Consider the following 21,142-nt stretch of genomic DNA (forward strand, 5'->3'; position numbering starts at 1 on the left):
GACCACACTTCTTGTTTAAGGCATTTTGTAACAACAGCTGAGCCTCTCATGCATCCTAAGCTAGTGAGATCTTGAACACCCCAAAACTGGCTGGCGTTTGCCAGAGTGTTGGGGGCCAAAATGAAGAGCTCAACCTTTCTTCCTAAAGACAGAAGAAACTCTATGTGAATTATATCTGCTCAGGTGGTTTGCAGAGAGAACAGCTGGGCATGATTCAGTATAAGCTCTGCATTCCCACCCACTCTCTTTTCTATCAAGAGCTGAGCAGACTCCCAGATGAGAAAGCATTCCCTGGCTCTTGCAAGCAGAGAAGGAGGAATGCTGTGGAAGTGGAATGCACTGCCATGGAGCAGTGTGACCGTGGCTGACACAGTAGCACTTCCTGGTGTTTCATGGCAGGGAACAGGGAGATTTAATGGGAGATACAGCAGTAAACTTAATTTATATACAGGCCCATTTGTTTAGAGAGAGAAGTTAAGGAAAGCATATTGGGTTTCATCTCAGTGATACGTGTATTTATTGCTAAACTCTGCATAAATTTGTCTCATAAAACAAAGATCAACTTTCTGTGAATCCTCTTTTATCTTGTCCTATCATCTGTTTTAATATATTCACTGACCTTCTTTCTTGTAATAAATCAATTAATTCCCTTTTCTCCAGTCACCTTCTCTTAAACTGACAAATTTTTCAATTTAAAGAATTGCATTTCAGGGACAGCATGTTGACAGAAGAAAAAAGATTCCTTTTCAGCAGTAAGATAGGGCAGTTTAGCAATGTGGATGTTTGTAGGAGAACAGGTGGTGAGAAAAAGAGTTTGGCAACACAGAGGTGTTTACTCCTGCCAATAAATAGCGATTATCAACAAGGTATAGAATACCTACCAGCAGGTGTTTTTCACATTCTTATGCACAGCACAGTAGCACTAAAAATGAACTATTTACTGCTGTTTTGTTATTCTTGCTGGTACACTGAGGACTTGGCAGAGAACATTTTAAGAGAGGAGTGGATGACCAACTGTTAGGGCAAAAATGCTGAGTTCATGCTTACCCTTCACACTGCCTCCAAATTATGTGACTAAAAAGACCCAGGTCTTAGAAGAATTTCATTGTGAACACATATTCTGTGTGCTGTACAAGAACACATACTGGAAGAAATATCCATTAGATTTTGTGTTCATATGTATGTGTAGACATGTATGCATGTGTAGGCATATTTAGCTGATTGTTTTGTTGTGAGCTTAAAAGATAAGAGGCATCGATTTCTGATGTTGCCCGGAGGTCTGAATGTCAGATTTTTTTTAGCTATCAAATCTCGTTCAGTGTGACCTTTTACATTCAAAGATTTTCACACTGCTTTCTGGCAGATCATACCCTCTAGGGGGCAGTTTGTACCACAAGTGAAAATATTGAAACATAATGATGTAATTATTTCTAGAAGTATTTGGTTAAAGAACTGAACACATTTATCTCTTTCATGGGAGAAGGAAAACTCAGAAAACTTATGTGTAATAATAGGAACAAGCCCAAACTAGCAAACACAGAAAGCAATCTTGTGATTGCTAAGTGTTTCAGAGTTAATGAGTGAAAAGAGAATAAAATTAGGTAGAGTGCTGTTTTACAGCTAAAATGGCATGCCTCTGACTTCCTTGCAGAGATATAACAATGAACAATAATTCATCTAGGATCACAGAATGAAATTCAACATGAGAAATGAATAATCAAGGTAGAGAAGAAAAACCATGTGGTTTGCCTGAGGTTTAATGAGGGCAAGACGATTGGGGCAGGGAGAGGAATTAACCACATCACACTATTGATTGTTATTATAAGGAGCAAGGCACGCAATTCCATAACTGAGCCATCATCTTACAGCAGCTGTTTTTCACAATGGTTATGACATTTCATGTAGGCAATGCTGCCTCTCTCTCTCATGTTTGTTTCTTTGGCCTGTTGTTCTACATTTGCATGTATCACCTAGTCTTGTGACAAAATGACAGAGCACAGTCAGTCATCAAGGTTCCCTTCCCAGTTGGAATTTGTGTTGCATATTCTCAGTAGGTAGGGAAGCTCATGGAGACATTTTCAAGATTAGGCCCTTTGAGGACACTGGGCAGCTGTAGAACAGACATGTTTTGCAGTTTGGGTATGTGCAGGTGTCAAGTAATTTAGTTCCTAGTATTTGCAAGTTCACATGCCTACACTGAAACCTGTGGACTGGTGGTGTTTTATGTTTATGGAAAACCTATCTCACTGATTCTTACTTCTGGCTTTAAATCTACCGTGTTGAATTTTGTTCCATGATTCTGGCAGAAAACAAGATCACAAAGAGTGTATGTTTATAGTTCCCTGCTTCCTATATATATTTTTTTTTTTCAGAATGCAACATTGATCTTTCTATAGCAATTGATATTTCAAGGAGCATGCAGCCAGCACCCACAATGCTCGTGAAGCAGAGACTGCAAGCATTCCTCCCAAGACTTCTACTCCAGATGAAATCATTGCCAAATACCAGCTGTAATGCTCCAGTCAACGTTGGGTTCAAGTTCCAAGTATTGGCAAAGAACAAACAATTAATCTTTGACTCTGGTTTTGAAGACTATAATGAAGAGATCATCCAGAAGTTCTTAGATGCACAGACCACTGTGGACACCGACATTAATGCAGACTTTTTGCAGGCACTTGAGGAGAACTTCTTTAATGTGACCTCTGCTAAAGTTAAGGTAACTTAATGGTATGAACATACATCTTGGACAAATTAGGCATTTTGATATTTACTCTGATGCTGAATACTCCAGGAAGACAAAAAATAGTTCAGGAATAGATGACGCTAATATGCAGAATCCCAGAATGGTAGACATTAGAAGGAATCCCTGGAAGTCACCTTCTTCAATCTCTATGCTCAAGGAGGATCAACTAGAGTGGGCTGTCCAGGGCCATATCCTGATGGCTTTTGTGTATCTCCAAGAATGAAGATACTTAACATCTCCAGGCAACCTGTGACAATGCTCAGTCACCCTCATGTTTTCTTAAGTTTATATAGAACCTCTTGTTTTTTCATTGACCTGATATAACCTGATATATCAATTCCAATTTCCTAGACAGTCCTGTAGTGAGATGGTACCCAGAACATTTGGCTTAATACATGTGGTGATGAATATTTATACAGACAACCTTCTTATATCTACCATGGTTTTCTTTCAGGAGCTCTTATTCCTAAAAGGAAACTGTTTTCTTATTCCTGATTCTGTATCTTTGTCCAGAATAGTGACAGCTCGAAGCAGAAGTCACGAGAAAAGGTCATCTGAGAAATTTGTTTACTGAAGTTTATTCATGTCATTAACTTGTCAAATAATTTCAAATAACAAAGCTGGATTCTACTTACAGATAACTGATAATCAGGAAAATTTGCCTAGATGCTGCAGTTAATTCATCCGTCTTGAAGTCAGGTGAAGGGAGAAGCATAAAACTTCATCTAAACTCTTCTGAAATGAATGAGAATTCTTTCAACTTGGGTTCAAGAAATTCAGATCTCATTGGAGTCTTTCAGGGTCAATGCCTTTATTCTTGATAAGGCACTGACTCTGTGAAGCATTGAGCATGTCTTATAGTAGCTGTTTGAATATTAGCACTTCCTAAGTGCTTCCTCCATGCAGAAAGACCTTCCTACTAAGGAAGGACTGCTTAGTTCTTGCCAAGTACATAAGGGGTTTCCTCTTCCAACTTTATTTTTGCTTTTATGAAACACCACTTTTAATCTGACATGGAGTGAGGAAGCCATATTAAGAATTCCTCTGCTTTCAGATGAAAGTTGGCATTCTATTTTTACAGCATTTGCATAGGTGTTTGTGACTTACCAATTTAAGTTGTCACTTGGTGCATATTTAATGGTTTTTTTTCCCAAAAATTTCTTAAAATGTCTGAATGGGGAACATGACCACATAAGATTTTGCTTGTTTTGACTCTCAGAGAAAGAACTTGTTCAACATAAAAGTAAAAGCACTGCTTTTTTCTTCCTAATTGTCAGTTCTGGAGATCAGCATGAAACAAGGCTTCTTTCTGCTTAGGATTATTATTATTATAAATAAATATGCTGCATATCTCAGCACTTTATCAGTGGATTAATATTCTTCTCTGATACTGTTTATGTACAAATTGAAAGTACAAGATTTTAGAATGCACATGGAATCACAATTTAATCTGCCTAGGATCCTGAGAAATAACATGCTTGTTCTGTAAAGATTATTAGTTATAAAATTCATCAGGGACCATGATTCTCTGTTGGTTGAATTTCTTCTTTGTTATTTGTTTGCTTAGCAGTGAAAAATGTGGACCTAATTCCAGCATTTTCAAGAATGGATGTGTTCCAAAAGCGCTTTATATAAACAAATGCTTTTAAAACATATCAACATATCTTTACATATATTTACATACAATGCTCACAGCAACTACCTACATTCCCTGTTCCCTATCTTTTTAAAATTGAAAGATCGTAGAAAAAAACAGACCCGGGCCTACAGCATTGTCTTTAACAATCTGTGATGAGTTTACCCACCCACCACGCCTCCATGTTGTATGCTTTATAACTTATCAGTTAACTCTAGCTTAAACTGGTATGGCAGTCACTTCATTTGCTTCATCTGTGGAAAAATTTACCTTAACAGAAGTAACAGGGTTTACACTGGTCTAAGCTGTGCCTTGCATAGGGAATGTAAAATATGAAGGGTAGGAGGAAAGAAGCTCTAGCTGTGCTTGTACACTTATTGGTTAAAGAGTTTAGGAGTATTTGAAGTCATTACCACTGGGGATAAGACACAATTTACTTGTGCAGCTTCTTTCTGGGCAAACAAATGCACTCAGTGAGTGGAACCTGATCTTCTGTTGGTTTGAAGAGGTAATTGGAGGAGAAAAATGGGAAGAGACTGGTAGCTTGAGAGGAAGCTGTAAGAAACTGTGCTTTCCTCCATTCTGGAAGAGACTTGAACTATAGATCTTTGGCCTGCAAAGATGGAAATATTGCCAATACAAATTATTAGTATCCTGAGGTGAGCTAAACCTGATGTCATTAAGAAAGAAACATAGGGCAGAGAACAGAGCAGGGTGATGACCTGCCTGTGTGGAAAGGGCAAAAAGATACAAATATCTGCATGGAGGGAGGACTAGACCCAGAGAGGATGCACTTCCTGGTGTGACTTAGTTGACAGCCAACGGGATCTGCTCTTGCAGAAATGGGAAAATTTGTTTGCCCTAAATTCTTCTCCACATTCACATATAAGAGAACCCTTCAGACATTAGAGGAAGTTTTTCAGTGAGTAAGTTAAAAAATAATTTATCTTCTACCTCACATGCTAAGATGGCAGATATAACATCCATGGTATATTCAGCAAGAAAAATCCCTCAGATGGAAATGCTATCAGGGAAGAGAGGCTTTTGTGTCCTGTTCTCATTGTTCCTCACTACCATTTTCCAGCACACATTTCAGATCTACCGCAGTGTAGTGCAATTTGACCATCTCATAGCCATTTCTCAATATGAACTGTAACTCTTACGAAGACGGAACTTTCAGTTCCTTGGCAATTGACTTGTCATTACTTTCTTTTCTGACAGGTTCTATTAGTATTTTCAGATGGGCTGGATGATTCACTGGAAGACCTGAAGAAAGCAGCAGACTCACTTCGCTTTAAAGGTATTGCAGTACCACATTGATGCTCCAGCTTCCTACTACCACAGGCCCTGATGTGCAGCTCCCCCATTGCAACTTTTCCACTTAACACTGCCTCTCCATGCTCATGTGGCATAGCCCAGGAGTCCCTAGGAGAATATTTGCTTTGCCATGTGAAGCAGTGTACATGATGACTTGTCACTATACAGCCGATGATGCCAGAGATATGCCTAGGGGTGCAGAAGTTCTAGCTTCTGGAGTCCAGCTCCAACAGCTGGAGCAATTCAGGATGGACCCTTCTCACTGATGAGAACAGCACTAGAGGTTAGATACAGCTCTGACCTCTCTAGGAAATAGAGGGTTTGAACTTGTGTTTGAGCAATAAGTAGCAGTGATTTCTTTTAACATACTGTATTGAAGCCATGAAATGTAAGTCTTTCAGGGAGTTGCTGTTACTCAAGTTGATATTGTTGGCTAAATTGTATGTTTCAGATATTCACTAACTTATATCTGTGCTTATGTTGAAGGTCTTGATGCACTTCTATTAGTTGGTCTGGACAATACACAGAACTTGACTGAATTTTGGGAAATAGAGTTTGGCAGAGGGTTTGGATACAATGAGCCTCTGAGTGTTGGGTTTGCAGATATTGCAAATATCTTGCTGAGAAACCTTGTAAGTCCTCCTGTGATATAAACAAAAGCGGGGGGAATCAGTCTTTATGATAAGTAGATGTAAATTAAATGTTTCTTATAATTTTTCAGGATACTGTTGCAGAAAGAAAATGTTGTAAGGTTATTTGTAAGTGTCTTGGAGAAAATGGTGATCATGGTGTCCGGGGAAATCCTGGAAGGAAGGTAGGAGGTCTATGACAGACATTGCATAAGAACTGCTTCACTTTTCAAAGTGTTTCTGGTTTTTGTAGTATTTCAGAGCATGCATGCATGTCCCTATAACATTTAATGTTAGGACAGATGAAGGAGAAACATGCAATGTGATCCTTTCTCTGCTGCATGCTCCTATGCAAAAGTATTTTTGTAATGAAAATAATTTGTACATATAAAAATCATTAAGCACTCGATTGCACCAATTCAGCAGAAAATGGAGAGGAATTTAAAAGATTAAGTCTGATTAATCAAGAGGCTTATCTATTGGGAAAGAGAAACTTCCAAATGACAAGCAGAGTGTAGAAAATAATCATTTTTCACTAGGTATATGCCTTATCCTTTTGTCACTGGTTATTCCAAATGTCCTCTTCTATAAGTCTGTTTTGATCCAAAAGGATTACTTCTTTTAAGATTTTTAATTGTTTGTTTTAGGCCTTTTTGAATATTAAAGATATCATTACTTCTACAGCATACTAGTAGTATTAATTATTAAAGTTTTTAATATATGCAGTCTCCATTTGACTACTATTCATTCCATTATTTCTTCTTATTCCAGTAACATGGGAGATAAATTATATCTGCAGTTCAAATTCTTCAGTTATGTGATTGCAGTTAAATGAAGTTTTGGTTATCTCTTAACGGAAATATAGTCTTCTAATACTTCTTCATAAACGAATTTACTGTTTTTTTTCCATTTATCTTGGTGCTTTTCTTATACCTTTCTGTTTTGCTAAAAGGCTAGATTAAGGTGCTTAGACAGCGTTCAGAATGTAAACATAGTTGTTTTACAACTAGAAATTCCCTTTCTTCAGTTTCTCTCTCCTCAGATTTTGCCCTAAGGATATGATATTTGTATGACTTCCAATACAAAGTTGAAACATTCCAAAGTGTTTGCAAGGCATTGCAATAACTTTGTCCTAACAAGTTTCCAACTCCTTACATTTTTCATTTCACCTTACTATTTCATTACTGTGTAATGCTTCCTTTTCCAAATCACTAGAAAGATGTTTATTTTGACCAGGTATCCCAATGAACTTAGTTAAGCCATCAGAGAATTTCCTGAAATAATAACTGAAACTATATATTAACCATTGTTCTTTTCTTGGGTTTGTGTTTGGGGTTTTTTTTCCCAGCCATGTCAAATACATAGGACTGTACAGTGTCTGTGTAAATGCAGGGAGTCTGCCCTCCTCAGCATAACCAGATCTAATTTTTAGGGAATGTTTTCTATCTCTGTGTGCAAAATAATCTGATAGAGATGAGCTCAGTGCTCTTGGAGAACAGCATTACTTTTAAATTCTCTTTTTTCAGGGAAGTACTGGTTACAGAGGATCTCCTGGCCATCCTGGTGAGGAAGGTGGGATTGTAAGTAAACATTTATCTTCCTGCTACGATGTTGTTAGTTGATGCTTGAACCTGTCTGCACTTATTCACTGAGTACCTATCAATGTTAACCCAAAATGTGTCAAAAGAACAGGTAAATATGCAGATCTGTTCCTCTGTGCCTCTGCACCTCACCATAGATAGTTACTCACTTAAAAAAGCAACTCACCAAAAGTGGGTTAGTTATTCAGTTAAAAAAACCAACCCACCTTCAAGTACAGACATTTCAGTTGGAGACTGGTAATGCACTATAAACATGGTATGATAGTGAGAGCAAAGAAACTGATGCAACTCAAATTAGTAATTGAAGTTCTCTTATGGCTCATATGAAAATTTCCAGTTGACTTGCATTTGTGTCCTTAGTGCAATGAATGGTGATACAGCTCTGTCTTGCTTCAGTCTTATGTGATTGATTAAATGGTAATCACCATTGTATGGTTGAGATTGAACATTTTCTTTTGTTTCTTAGGGGGAGAGAGGCCCAGCTGGTTTCAGTGGGACACAAGGAGACAAGGGATGTCCAGGTGTCAGAGGCCATAAGGCAAGTATGTAACTTTGAAATATTTCCTAATCTTGTTTCCCACAAACCTGTTATCTGGGAACAAATACCTGTGCTGTCTTCCCAGAGCATGGATGAATGACAAGATCCAGCTGTGGAGACAGTGTTTGCTGTCTCATTTTGAGAGGTATTTTCTGTAACTCAAGCATGGTTGAATAGCTCAGGATTTTGCTGACTAAGCAGCTTGATGGTGACCACCAACTCCAGATAGGCCTTAGTTAAAGCTATAAAACTTTATGGAATGGGAATGAAAATGAAGCCTGCACTGTCTTCTCAGAGGAAAGGAGTAAATCCCATACGTGGCAGTAGAGGGTTTAACAGTAGGAACTTCCAATACTGAGTCCAACATACCTCTGTACATCAAGCTATTGTGCCCTGATTTTCAAGCTCAACAAAAATACTTAACAAAATTTCATCTATGTTTATGTTCAATTTCAGGGTGCCAGAGGCTATAGAGGAAGTCAGGTATGTGTTTTAGTGTGTGATCTATTTTCTTTAAGAACAATGTTCTGCTTTCTTTTAAGTTCAAGTTACCCTGTAAAATGAAATTATCAACAATGAGGGAAATTGTGTGAAAACATCACAGCATTCATTGTACTTTTCCTGTGGTTCTATAAGGATGGATTTAAGATACCCATCACATTAATCAAAATCAGCAATCATAATGTATTTTTATATGATTGCAGTCATAATTTATTTAGTCTAACTGAGAGGAAAAGGATTTCTTTACTGGCTAGTTTAATAATCTGTTAAGGTGGTAATTCTGTCAGCTGAGTCTCATTCTGATTGTTGAGGAAGAGGAGCAGAGGGAAAAAAAGGTTGTGACTGATATTTAATGGGGGTTTGGACAGCATTTTTACTAGATGATTATTGACATGCTTTCAATATCCAAACTTCTCTTCAAGCTGTGTTTCTCATCTGCTAATATTTAAAGTCTGCTTGTTTAACCTTTCAAACACACCTGTTCATCAAGGAGATATGGTCACTAATAGGATAATAAAATGTGAAGCCTGAAAGACAATGATCTATAACAGTAATGGTTTCCAAGCTACAGTGATTAAAATGAAATTAACTTGTATATAACTTTGATATAAAAACACTTCAAAAAAAGACTTGTGAGCCTCAAAGTTTCAGAAGATGTTTGCCTCCATAACTGAGCAACTGTGAGAAAGTTCAGAGAGTGTTTCTGAAACCTCAGCTCTATTTAAAGTAGTGCCCTGTACTAACTTTTTAATCTTCTCGCATGGTTCTCTTTCCTTTTCCATTTTCTGCTCTGTTCTCTGAAGTAATTTGTCCTCTTTTAAATAGCCAAAACATCTGATTATAGAAGAGGGACAGTACTTGCTGGTGGTTTCAATTTGTCAGAGTTAAATAATACTGTAGGACTTACCAGTTGCATGGACTCTACTGAAATCCAGTGAATATGTGAATATCTTCGTTATGTTGTGTCATTATATCCACAAATTTTATTTTAAAGAAAAATATTAAACTTTCAGCAGGTAAAAATGTGATTCAGTTGTGCCAGCTTAGTAAGGTTGAAGTTTTTGAAGTCTGCGAGGCATTTTATTGTAGCTATTTGAATAAAAGGAAATACTGAATGTTTAATAGTATGAAGTTTGGTTCAGGTTTTCTGAGGTAGGAAATGACTGATGGAAAAAATAATACTGTAATAAGTCATGATTACTTAGTGCAGATAATTTTTCTGGAATGCTTATTTAAGAAATTCTTGTTTGTGACATATTAATCTAATCAAAACGTACAACCAGCTGTTTTTTCTTGTAGTAGATACAGAACTGTTTTAAATGAAAGAAGTTCTTCCTCAGGAATTTTAACTAGGTAGTTTTGCAAAGTCAATTTAGCATCAAAACCTACGAAGCAATTGTATCTGTGGTCTCTATCAGAGTGAGACTGCTGATGGTTTTAACTTGTTCTTGTGCCACTTTCAGTGTTTGTTAAATATCATTTCAGCTTTCTGGTTAGTTGTCTCTGCTAAATTAATTTCTTACTACAAATTAAACCAGCATGGTTAATTCCTTCATTCTTATCCAAGTAAAGAAGGATGGAGAAGTTTCAAAATTGAGTGTGTTATTTGGTTGAGTTTCAAACATTGTGGAGCATACATACATGAAATAAGAGTCTCACAGTTATTACTTTATCTAGATGCCTCACACAAGTTAACAGTGCAAACTCCTTAAGTCTGGGATTGGTATTTTGTGGGAAAATGACTTCCATAAATGTTTGCATGTGGTGTATCATTTTTGCAGGCAAAGGGAAGAGAAAACCCGGGTGAATTTGAAAGGGAAGGTGACCGATATTTATGTAGCACTGGTATTTATGTACTCTTGCTGAAACAGTTATGAATTTTCTTTTAAAATCCTAAAGTCTAAGATCAGTCTTCTGTAATTATTTTTTAATCATGGTTATTCTTTCTGGTTTTTCAATCCACTGTTCATGTTATAAAACTATGTAAAAAAGCAAAAAAAAAGCACAGTACAAACACATATGATGGTTGAAATCAGAATTACAAGGTTATCATCATGATAGATCAAATACTAGTATTTATTTTGGAATATATTTGGATTTTGAAGATGCTGCAGCTGGGAAAAGATTTGAAAGCTAAAAGAAGGAAAAGCGGAATTTAAATCCTGATGGAAATCTGTAATTTAAATAGCTGTTTTTCTTATTAAGTGTCCTTAACAGTTAGTTGTTTTAGACATTGTTAATTCCTTAAAAATATGAATTAGTAACTAAAATTTATAGTTATTATTCTTAATTATTCTTGCTAACCATTAAAACCACAGGTCTTATTCAAGGATCCAAATGCAGGGCAAACACTTCTTTCTTTGCTTAAAGAGACAAGTGGACTAATGTTAATTGTCTTTTTTTTTTTCTTATTGCTACAGGGTGAACATGGCGAGAGTGGATTTGATGGCACTGATGGAGAGCAGGTAAGCATTACTTTAAATGTGCAGGGCTATTAAAGACACCAATCTCAGCGTTGAAAGGTACAGATTTTGTGCCTTGAAGGGCTTTAATGCTGAACAGAAGTTCTGTTGTTGGGTGTTTAGAATTGTATATCCGATTGAAGCTGGATTCTTCCAGAAAAATCTTGAGAACCTGATTTAGCAGAAAGAACAAACATTATTTTTTTTAATTCTTTCTCTCCCCTTTCTGACTCTAGGGAGAGCGTGGATTTCCTGGACCTTCTGGAGAGAAAGGCAGCAGAGGAAAATGGGTGAAGTACCCCTTACAGTAATGTTTAGATTTTATAGAACATCTTTCCAAAGTGTAATGCTGTCTGTAATGCCTGTGAGGTTTTTTTAATAGCTGCCTGTTCTCTAATATGCTGTCACTCCTGTTCTAAATCAGTGTAGCTCCACTGACTTCAACAGATCTGACCCTCTGCTGCCACAGATGCTATTTATACTTGTACCTGAATTGTTTGTATTCTTTTTATGAATTCAGGGCAGAAAAGGCCCCAGAGGAGAACCAGGTGAACGAGGAGAATCTGGTCTAAGAGGAGATCGTGTAAGTTCATTCTTTTATTGTATTTATATTTCACTGATTTGCACAGCAGTTTTGTGATGGAGATGTCTGAAATATATGTAATTTGAAGAGCTTTTCACAGTCCTAAAAATTGCAGTTCTCTGCAAGAAGAATGACATATTCTAGGAGTCCTGAACTCTTTAGATGTAGATGGAACTGATGTGCTTGGATATGTTGCTTGGAAGCAGGTGTAGAAGCCTCAGATCTGCTTGCTTATGATTTTGTTTGTTTGCTTTTCACCATATTAAGCATAACTCATTTTGGAGTTCTTATCATAGAATCATAGAGTGCCTTGGCTGACAGGGACCTTAAAGATCAACTAGTTAGTTCCACACCCCCTGCCATAGGCAGGGACACCTCACACCAGACTGGACTGGTCTGGTGGAAAGACCAGGTGGACTAGGTCAATCTTCCCTGTTGGTTCCCACCCTACAGAGGAATTCTGGATCACTTGAAAACCCTGTGCACTGACTCTTGGTTAGCAATTTATAATGTTGCAAAGGCAAGTTACTTCTTCATGTTCACATTTTTTCCTTTCATGCTCCAGAGACCTACATAAATGCACTCCCTTAGGCTAAAATTCCAGCGCAGACACCACAATTCTTGTCTTGAAAAGATACAACTTTGTCACATATATTACGAAGACTTTGTTCCAAACAGTCACATATTTTGCTGACTCCTGTCTTTAAAGCTTATATTAAAAAAAAAAGCTCAGATGTCATGGTAATTTGCCTCTTATAAAGATCAGGATTTCACCTGATCTAGCATTAAGTGGCAAAATGGAACTCCCCTCTAGTGTAACCCTCATGAGTTATGATCTTAACTCAATTAACTGTATCAAATCAACCAGAACAGTTTCACATTTTCAGTTTAATTTGTTGCCCATTAGTAATTTTGGCTTTAATCTCTGTGGAAAAGAACTTCCTGGACTTTTCAGAACTTCCTATATAGGGTTCTGACAAGTGTCTTAATTTAAAATAGTCTTTTTATTTCTTGCTGTCTGCAGTTACAAATCTAATTAATTCTGTTGCTGTATCCTGCCTCTGTAGTCAAAGTAATGAAAGTGTGTAACTGAAAATGCTGAGCTTTCCATTGATCTTTTTTAGGGAGATCCTGGGACTAACAATAATGTTACTGGTCCTAAGGGTGAAAAGGGAAACCTAGCACCACAGGTAAGCAAGCTGGTCTATTTTGTGGAGAGAGGATTTGTGTAATTGCTAACTCCCATTGGCCATCCAGTGACCAAGGGGGTTTTTGTTTGTTTGCATTTTGCCTTTAGTGTTTGTCTGCAATACTGAAAGCTTTAGGAAGTGCTTCATAAATTACAAAAAAAAAAAAAAAAAAAAAAAAAGGTTAAAATATGTTTACAAACACAATGGATAATAGAGAGCTAAGGGAAAATATGGATTTAGTATAAATACATTATTCTACCATAAATTTGCATCAGCAACCTGAGAGGCTTCTAGTAATGGGTTGTAAGGGTACTGTTAAAAATCATGCTGGGAAAAATTCACAGGGTATCAACAGGAGGTACTCATTTTGCTATGGAACTGCTATTGCCTTAGGGTGGTGGGTGAACTCCATTTTGATCTGTAAATAGAATATAAGAGTTGTGATATATGCTTATATAGTGATGTTTGAGTTTTAACAGGCATTTTAGCAGAACTGCAAGGCAAGAAGCATAACAGAAAAGCATGGTTTGCATTACAATTACATTTTGTTTGGAAAAAATAAACAAAGCTGAGAAGTATTTGGACAGTAGCATAAAAATGACGATGAATGAAAGCTTAAGAGGATGGCAAACGTGAGAAGTATCCACTGATTTGGAAGTCTGTTTCTCTCTGAACAAGCAGGATTGTATGCATACATGTATGTCTATGTAGAGTGTACTGAAAGCAGTAGAAAAACTCTGAAGGTTGCTTTTTGAAGAATACTTGGATTTTGATGACTCTTTGGTAGCAAATATCATCTTAAGTAGTCCAATTGAAAGGCTGAAGTCAACAAAAATGATTTCACAGAAACCTTGATTTAGTATTGGCTGTTAGTAATTGGAAATCTAAAGCAGACATGATCTGTCTGGTTTATAATTTTTGAGTATAAATGATTTGTAAAAAGCAAGAATCAATATTAGTATGACACAACTGATTGCAATGTAAATGCTTAGAAGAAGAAACAAAGAAGGAGTGTATAAAGAAGAATATGCATGTACAAGAAAAAGGAAAAAGTGTTTCAAGAGTTTGGTCATTACTTTGTTTTGCAGGGAGACTCAGGCCCACAAGGACTCCAAGGAGAGCAGGGTGATGCTGGCCTAGATGTAAGAATAGCAATCAGTATGGGGTGGGGTTCCCACCAAGAAAACCCATTTTTGTCTTCTTCCTTTTATCCCATCCTTCAAACTCCTGCAAGGAGAGGGAAGAAAAATCTTCTAAAACTTTCAAAGAGAAACATATTTGACTTCAAATTTAGTAGCTTATATATACTGCAATGTGTTTTCTTTTCTTTAAAATCAGGAATTTGCATTCCTCTTAATTCCAGGTCTGATTCATGTGGAGTCACAAGCCTTAAACTCAATTTCTTTTTCAATGAGGCTTAAATACTTCACAATTCCACCTTAGATGAATCTATCTCTTCTTTCTGCCCATGACTACAAGTTTTCTATGTCTGTTCAAGCATACAGATAAGCTCACTGGGAGCTGAGCTGCTCTATTTTAGTTCAGTGGAGACTGGAAATTGTGAAAGCCATCTTCTAATCTGTCAGAATGGTGCCTAATGCCAAAGTCTGGCATGAGCACTCCTCAGTCAGGCTGCAAAAACATCCTGAAGGCCTCCGGTGATGTGAGGTTTAGCAGTAACATTCACTAGAGCCCCTGAGCAGTGTGCAGCAGGAAGTGGTGCAAACCTCTGGGTCACAGGCAAAGAGGGCTTTTGTTCCCTTTATTTTAGCCAAAGGGCAGCTGACTGGGAAGATGTTTTCCAAAATTTTGTTGAAATGTCTTCTCTCTGCACTCATTGAGGATCTAAAATCAGTTTTCTTTTTGGAAAGGCTTACTTGTGTAAGAATTTCTGTCCTAAATCCACCTGTTTCTCTTTTTTACCTTAAATCTTTCTGTGGAAGTAATCTCTGCTTTCTTTAAGCTACAGTTGGTTTTATTGTATGTATAATGTGTTTTATGATGAACTGCTGTTTCACATATTGCTCTTTGTTCTGGATGTAATCTCTCATGCCACTCCTTCCTAGGGTGCAGCAGGCCGAAGAGGCCCTCCAGGTATAAAGGTGAGTAGCTGACACTGCTGCTACCTATGCAGGTACATGTCAAGCCTAAGTGTTTGCTCCTCTCAAGGGAAAAATTTCATTGTGAGCCAAGACACAAGTGTTTAACAATCAAAAGTCTATTTCAAGCCAAGGCAGCCTTTGAATCTCAGGTGCATGTAGTAGGGACCCTCCTGACTTGAAGGATTTAGATAGGAAGGGAATTTTCATCAAAATAAAAGAACTGTTACTTTTACTATTAGGGCAAGTATGGGAACGTAGCTAGAGAAAAGACTGTCACTAAAGATGACAGGAGTGAGTAGTCAGGCTGCAAAGTCTGACAGTTGTTTGCTTCATGCACACAGATATGTGTGACACACACATGTGGCAGAGATAAAATCAGGGCAGGTTCTACACGATGCTTTGCTCAAAATAAACAGTGTTAACTGCAGCTCTGACAATTGGCTCAAACATATAACATAATCAAGACTTTGGAAATAATTTCCCAAGTCAGAAGAATATAGGATGTACAGAATAAGTCAAACCCACTGAATGCTGACTGATCATTCCAGGAAGCTTGTCTGGTAGAAAAATCTCTCACGTTATTGAGAGATGACAAAATCTCTCTCATTGTTAGGTTGTAGCCCTGGTTTTCCTAGATTTATAGCCCCTAGAGTCACAATGAAAGAAAACTTTCCTGAGATGTACTTAGTAAAGACATCACTGCAATTCTCTTGAATGATGATTGAGATAATATTCTTGGAAAAAAACACTTGTTTGTCCCAGAATGTGAATTTCAAAATACAGTTATCAAAGCAAATCTAAAAGCAGCTGTATTCAAAGGTGGGTTTGAGCAAGTAAAAATTAAATTCTAGGTATTCTCAAGTATAGGTTACATGATCATTCTAGAAAATCTTGCTTTAGCACAAGTGGTTCACATTTGACCCAATCTCTCTGCCAAGTTGGTAACACAGGTAAGGAAGATGGTATATGCCATGATACAGCATTTCCCCCTTTTATCTAGTGCATATAAACCCAAGGAAAGATTACAATTTTGTGTACAACATTGTCAATACCAACAGGGTGGAATATATCTTGAAGTCCTGCTATGTATTGGAGTCTGGGGAATGGATAGAGTTGTAGCTTCTGAATAAAAGTGCCAACCAGCTTTTTGAGTAGGCCAAGTGTAAAATGTTAATAAATAATAGCAAGGATAACCATAGTGATGCAACATAGAACATAAATTTCAGTGAAGGAAAAAGACTGTCTTTTATGACAGTCTCATTTTTCTAATTTTTCTAATTTTCCTGATTTCTAGTATTTCTTCAGCAGCACAGTGTTTGATTTGTCTGATTTCTGGGCTTCCTATCTCTTCTATTGAGAGGTTTTGCTATACCTTTATTACTTTTTTCCTCTGTGTGGCAGCCAGGTAACACAGATTTTTTATATTTAGAATGATTCAAATTAATATTTCACTGGGAAATGTCAATCAGAAGTGAGAGTCCTGCAAGTTCCCTAAACGACAGTCTGGTCACTTCCCAGGTTTTTGCAATACACTTGCATGGCGTATGCCAAAACCCCAGTCCCCACCTGGTTTCTGAAAGCCCCAATTTGGATTTCACTTTGAGAATCCAAAATTTTCACTGAGGCATTGCAGGTAGGAATATACTGGAAGATTTTGATACTATCTGCCAGCAGGGAGAAAGCACCATGTTTTGGCTATTGCCAAGATCACCATAACTTGAAAGAATATGAGCATTTTGCAGTTGTTTCCTATTTCTATCTCAGAAATTCTTTATAGGGTTTATAAAAATATTTTAGATTAAAAATATTGGAGAATATTCATCAAGTCTGCCTCTTAATTATTCCAATCCTTGCTTGATCACTCAGAAATTCATTTCTTAGATAATTAGGAAACTTTGTGCTTTTTTTTTTTCTCTGTTGGATTGCAGCTGATATCTCATGGATGTTTGCATTATTCTCTCTCCAACAAAAAGAAATAATCCAACTAAACTGTGGTGGTTACAGGACCAAAACTGAAGCCAGTGGAAATGGATCTGTACCATGTCTTGGTTGTACTAACAAGCACAAGGACTCTCATCTGGTTAGAAAATAAGAATGCTCAACTTGTTTAGTAAATTCACTGAGTACAGAGTTAGTTGAACCTTTTCAACTAATTGAACAATTGAAAGTTGAAATTAGTTGAAATTAATTAGTTGAGACAACCCTCTTCATCTCCACAGAAGCCCCCTCACCCACTGATGAGGCCACCCTTTTGTAAAATGGCAGGGAATAAGAGAAATTCATGAAACTCACAGCAACAGATAACTTTCAAACTGTTTTCATTCAAGTACTGGATGATCAGCTTTGACTTCTAAAAGCATATAAAAAAACATTTGTCAGGGTCAGTGAGCATTGAAAGGTAGGTACCAATCAATGATCAAACATAGGTAATGTAGATATCCTTTACTGAAAAGGTGTAAAAAATGAATGGCAAAGAGAATTGCACGCTTCTGTCTTCCACATTCCCTGGAGAAGCAATATGGAGCACTAAACCCTGCAGTACAACAGTGGCATCCATTCTTGGGTGAGATTCTGGGTGTTGTGTCCTTCCACTGAGATCTCTTGCGTGACAGGATATTACAAAACTGCCACAGGGCATAGCTGTATCAGCAGAAGTTATGAGAGCTTCACTTTGAAGCTCTCCTGGTATCCCTGGGCCAGGAAGCAGATCTATTTAGTCTTGATGTTTGTGGGGTCTTCAAGGGCTCTCCTGCGGACCACAGTATCCTGCTTTGTAAGGAAGTAGGATATGGCCAGTCCCTCTGAAGGAAGAAGGTTTTGTGCTGAAATGAGGTAAAGAAGAATCCCTCTCTCAGGTAGATAAGAGAGATATTGGTGGTGACATACTCAGAGATGAAGAATCAAATTAGAGACAGCGAGCCAGAATTAACCCACCTAACACATAAGGACTTATTTTAGGTTTAGCTATTAATAAAAGGTACTGAAATAACAGCTTCATCAACAAAGTCATTAAATTCCCTTGCAGTCAGCATGAACACACTGCTATTCACCATATCCTAAAAAGGGCTCCTCCCAGGACTTGCAGTTCCAAGTGTTTGTGCCTTTCTATGATAAAAGGAGATTAATTTTTTCAAATAGTTAAAACAACATAAGAAGCACAGCTAGTCATTCTTAACAGGGGTAGTGGGCAGAAGGAATAGAAGGTGTGGTGTGGTATCAGAGAGATGTTTATCACAGACAGAACAATACTGCAATCTGTGAGCTGGAAATAAAGCAAAATAGTAAAGTGGGAAAGGAGATTAACTTAAAGGAAGGCAAGAGAGAGAGGAAAAGGCAGGGGAGAAAAAAGGACAACCACTTTTCTGGACTTTGGTTAAAAGTAAATTTAAGTAACTGAAAACTTTAAATTGGTTTTGGATTTTAGTAGATTGCACCTAAGAAATGTATCCATTTTTTGTGGAAATACATTTCTACTTGTTTTTTTTACATCTGGCAATATCATAAACTTACTGATGTTCCATTTTACAGTGTTCTTACTCTGGCTATAAATTAACATTATTTTTTGCTTTTGGCTTTTTTTTTCCTGTTATCTTTTGTTTCATTCATATGATGCAGAATGAAAGCTCAGTCTTTTAAATTAATTTTCCTTCAGAAGAATCTTTCCAGAACCATCTGTTTCCCAAGAATTTTCAGACGTATATTTATGATTTCTCCAATGAAAGAGGGTCTGCAAGGCCTGTAATATCTTGATGCTAATTGTTATCATTTTACTCAATCCAGAAGACAGTGAGTATTTCTTATGGACATCAGCTAAACTGACCCACCCTCAGATAGGTTTATGGAGTTGGGAGCTGGAAACTTTTTTTCCTATCATCAAGATCATCAAGATTCCTATCATCCTATCATCAAGATTTCATTTGCCTCACTGAATAACCAGAGTGAAAGATGGGGAGTAAAAAGGGGTCTAATTCTAGTGTGATTGTGAAGTCATTATTCTCCCTCAGAGCCATTACATATGGAAAAGGGGAAAGAGGATCTTCCCTTGCAGCCTGGCTTTATGACTTCTGGTCTTAGAAGTGGAAAAGGGTAATGCACAAGTATTGCTGAGACATGGTGTAAAAAGTATTCAGCAGAATAAAACTGACCTCTTCTGCAGCAGCTTTTAGATTCATCACACCCCCAAGAAAACCAAAGAAAATCTAATCTTCTTTTTATTTGAGTTTTCTTTAACAGGAATTTGAAGCTGTTTGAAAACTGTTTGAGTGCATTGAAAAGCATTCTATCAACTGATACTCTGTACAGATACAAAATTAATATATTTTGATGTACAAATAAGAGATACTAATTTGTCTGTGCTTGTTGTTATATTCTTGGGTTTTGTTCTGGCAGGGTGAGCAAGGAGATCTGGGAGAAACAGGTCACTCAGGAGAAACTGGTCTTCCAGGCCCACGGGTAACTAATAGAACTTCTGTTTCTGTTATGTTCTTGAGTTTATGTTATTTATGGTGAGCCTTGATGTTTTGTTTGTGTTTTGGAAAGCTTTGTTAACTTCAACTAATGAAGTTGGAAGACCTTTTCTGTAACCCTGAGGAATTAAATGTGACAAGTTACATGGGTGCAGCTTCTAGTGAAATTAAAAGAGGAACGTGAGTAGCAAAAATAAGTAATTTAGCCAACACACCTCCAACTTACATATTTTCAAGCTGCTATCTTCAAGATGATTTAATTATAAATTGCTAGCAATAAATATGTAAAATCTACTCCATTGACAAAACCAATGAGAAAAGTTTTGTGTTTAAAAAAAATTGCTGGGTGGAGTAATTTTGAAGAGTTTAAAGATGCACTTAGATACTCTAATGATGTTTTAACTTTACATTTTAGGGCAGAGGCAGCGTGCCTAGTTTATAGTAGGTGGCTTATGGCTCTCTTGGTATCTTAGACACCTCAGTGGCCTCCGAATCAGGCTGGCAGGCAGTGACCATGTCAGGTGCTTCACACAGGCAAATCCGTATAACAGAACAGACAGAAGGTTCACCTGTAAGATAAGGCTTGTGAAACAGGCGCTGGGATTCTGGTCATTGCAGCAACATGGTTGTCATTGAAAAGCCGTCAACATTGAACTGACTTTTTGTTTAAATGGTTTCTTTACATCAGGGCCCAAGAGGACCACAAGGGATCAGAGGACCTCCAGGAGCACAAGGCGTGCCAGGCCCTCTGGTTAGTGTTAAATAATTCCAGCAGAACCCATTAGGGCTTTTCATTCTGAATGTTGATGTTGTTCTTATTTAAAAAAGCTTTAAAAAGAAGAAATCGAGGGCTTTTTGGTGTAATACTTCAGAAAACTGATTTGCAGTCTTGTGTGATAAAATAGCAACCTTGAAAATAAATTTAGGTGCATGAATAACAAGTGCTAGGGTGTGATGAGATTGTAACTATTGAGCATTAACTGCTGAACTTCTCACTTTTCTGATGCTGTTGATTTTGGGGATTCTTGCTCTAGATTTACACCATTGTAACGCAGGACTGGAATGTCCTATGCTGTCAGCCTTGGTCACCTGTTTCAGTGAAGTAATCAGTGCTCATGCTTAGATAACCAATTATATGTGTACATTAATATTTTTGCGCACATATGCAAGTATTCACTAGATATCTATGTAGATAGAAAATAACATTTGTGTGATACTTGATAACATTTTGAGAATTCTATGGCAGTTGTACAGATGGCGGGAAATAAGTAGAATGATAGCTTGACCAGTAACTCTTACTTGTGGTCCTCAAAAGCCAAATATTTTTACTGATTCTGTAGTAATTTCAAGTGGCAATGAATCCTTGAGTGCAGT

At 37.3% G+C, this 21,142-nt stretch overlaps 1 protein-coding gene across 1 annotated transcript in view; it reads left to right on the forward strand.

Annotated features, from left to right (window-relative positions):
* Positions 1–21,142, forward strand: part of COL6A6 (collagen type VI alpha 6 chain) — a 65,525-nt gene that overhangs the window by 25,774 nt on the left and 18,609 nt on the right. The window contains exons 3-17 of the mRNA XM_088160693.1: positions 2,373–2,716; positions 5,601–5,679; positions 6,183–6,328; positions 6,418–6,510; positions 7,852–7,905; positions 8,393–8,464; positions 8,921–8,947; positions 11,386–11,430; positions 11,664–11,717; positions 11,948–12,010; positions 13,135–13,200; positions 14,289–14,342; positions 15,267–15,302; positions 19,692–19,754; positions 20,457–20,519. Coding sequence (XP_088016819.1) covers positions 2,373–2,716; positions 5,601–5,679; positions 6,183–6,328; positions 6,418–6,510; positions 7,852–7,905; positions 8,393–8,464; positions 8,921–8,947; positions 11,386–11,430; positions 11,664–11,717; positions 11,948–12,010; positions 13,135–13,200; positions 14,289–14,342; positions 15,267–15,302; positions 19,692–19,754; positions 20,457–20,519 — 1,259 coding nt within the window. The remainder of the gene's footprint in view (positions 1–2,372; positions 2,717–5,600; positions 5,680–6,182; positions 6,329–6,417; positions 6,511–7,851; positions 7,906–8,392; positions 8,465–8,920; positions 8,948–11,385; positions 11,431–11,663; positions 11,718–11,947; positions 12,011–13,134; positions 13,201–14,288; positions 14,343–15,266; positions 15,303–19,691; positions 19,755–20,456; positions 20,520–21,142) is intronic.

Source organism: Sturnus vulgaris, chromosome 1 (assembly GCF_052056855.1).
Source record: "Sturnus vulgaris isolate bStuVul1 chromosome 1, bStuVul1.hap1, whole genome shotgun sequence".
Classification (NCBI taxonomy): Eukaryota; Metazoa; Chordata; class Aves; order Passeriformes; family Sturnidae; genus Sturnus; species Sturnus vulgaris.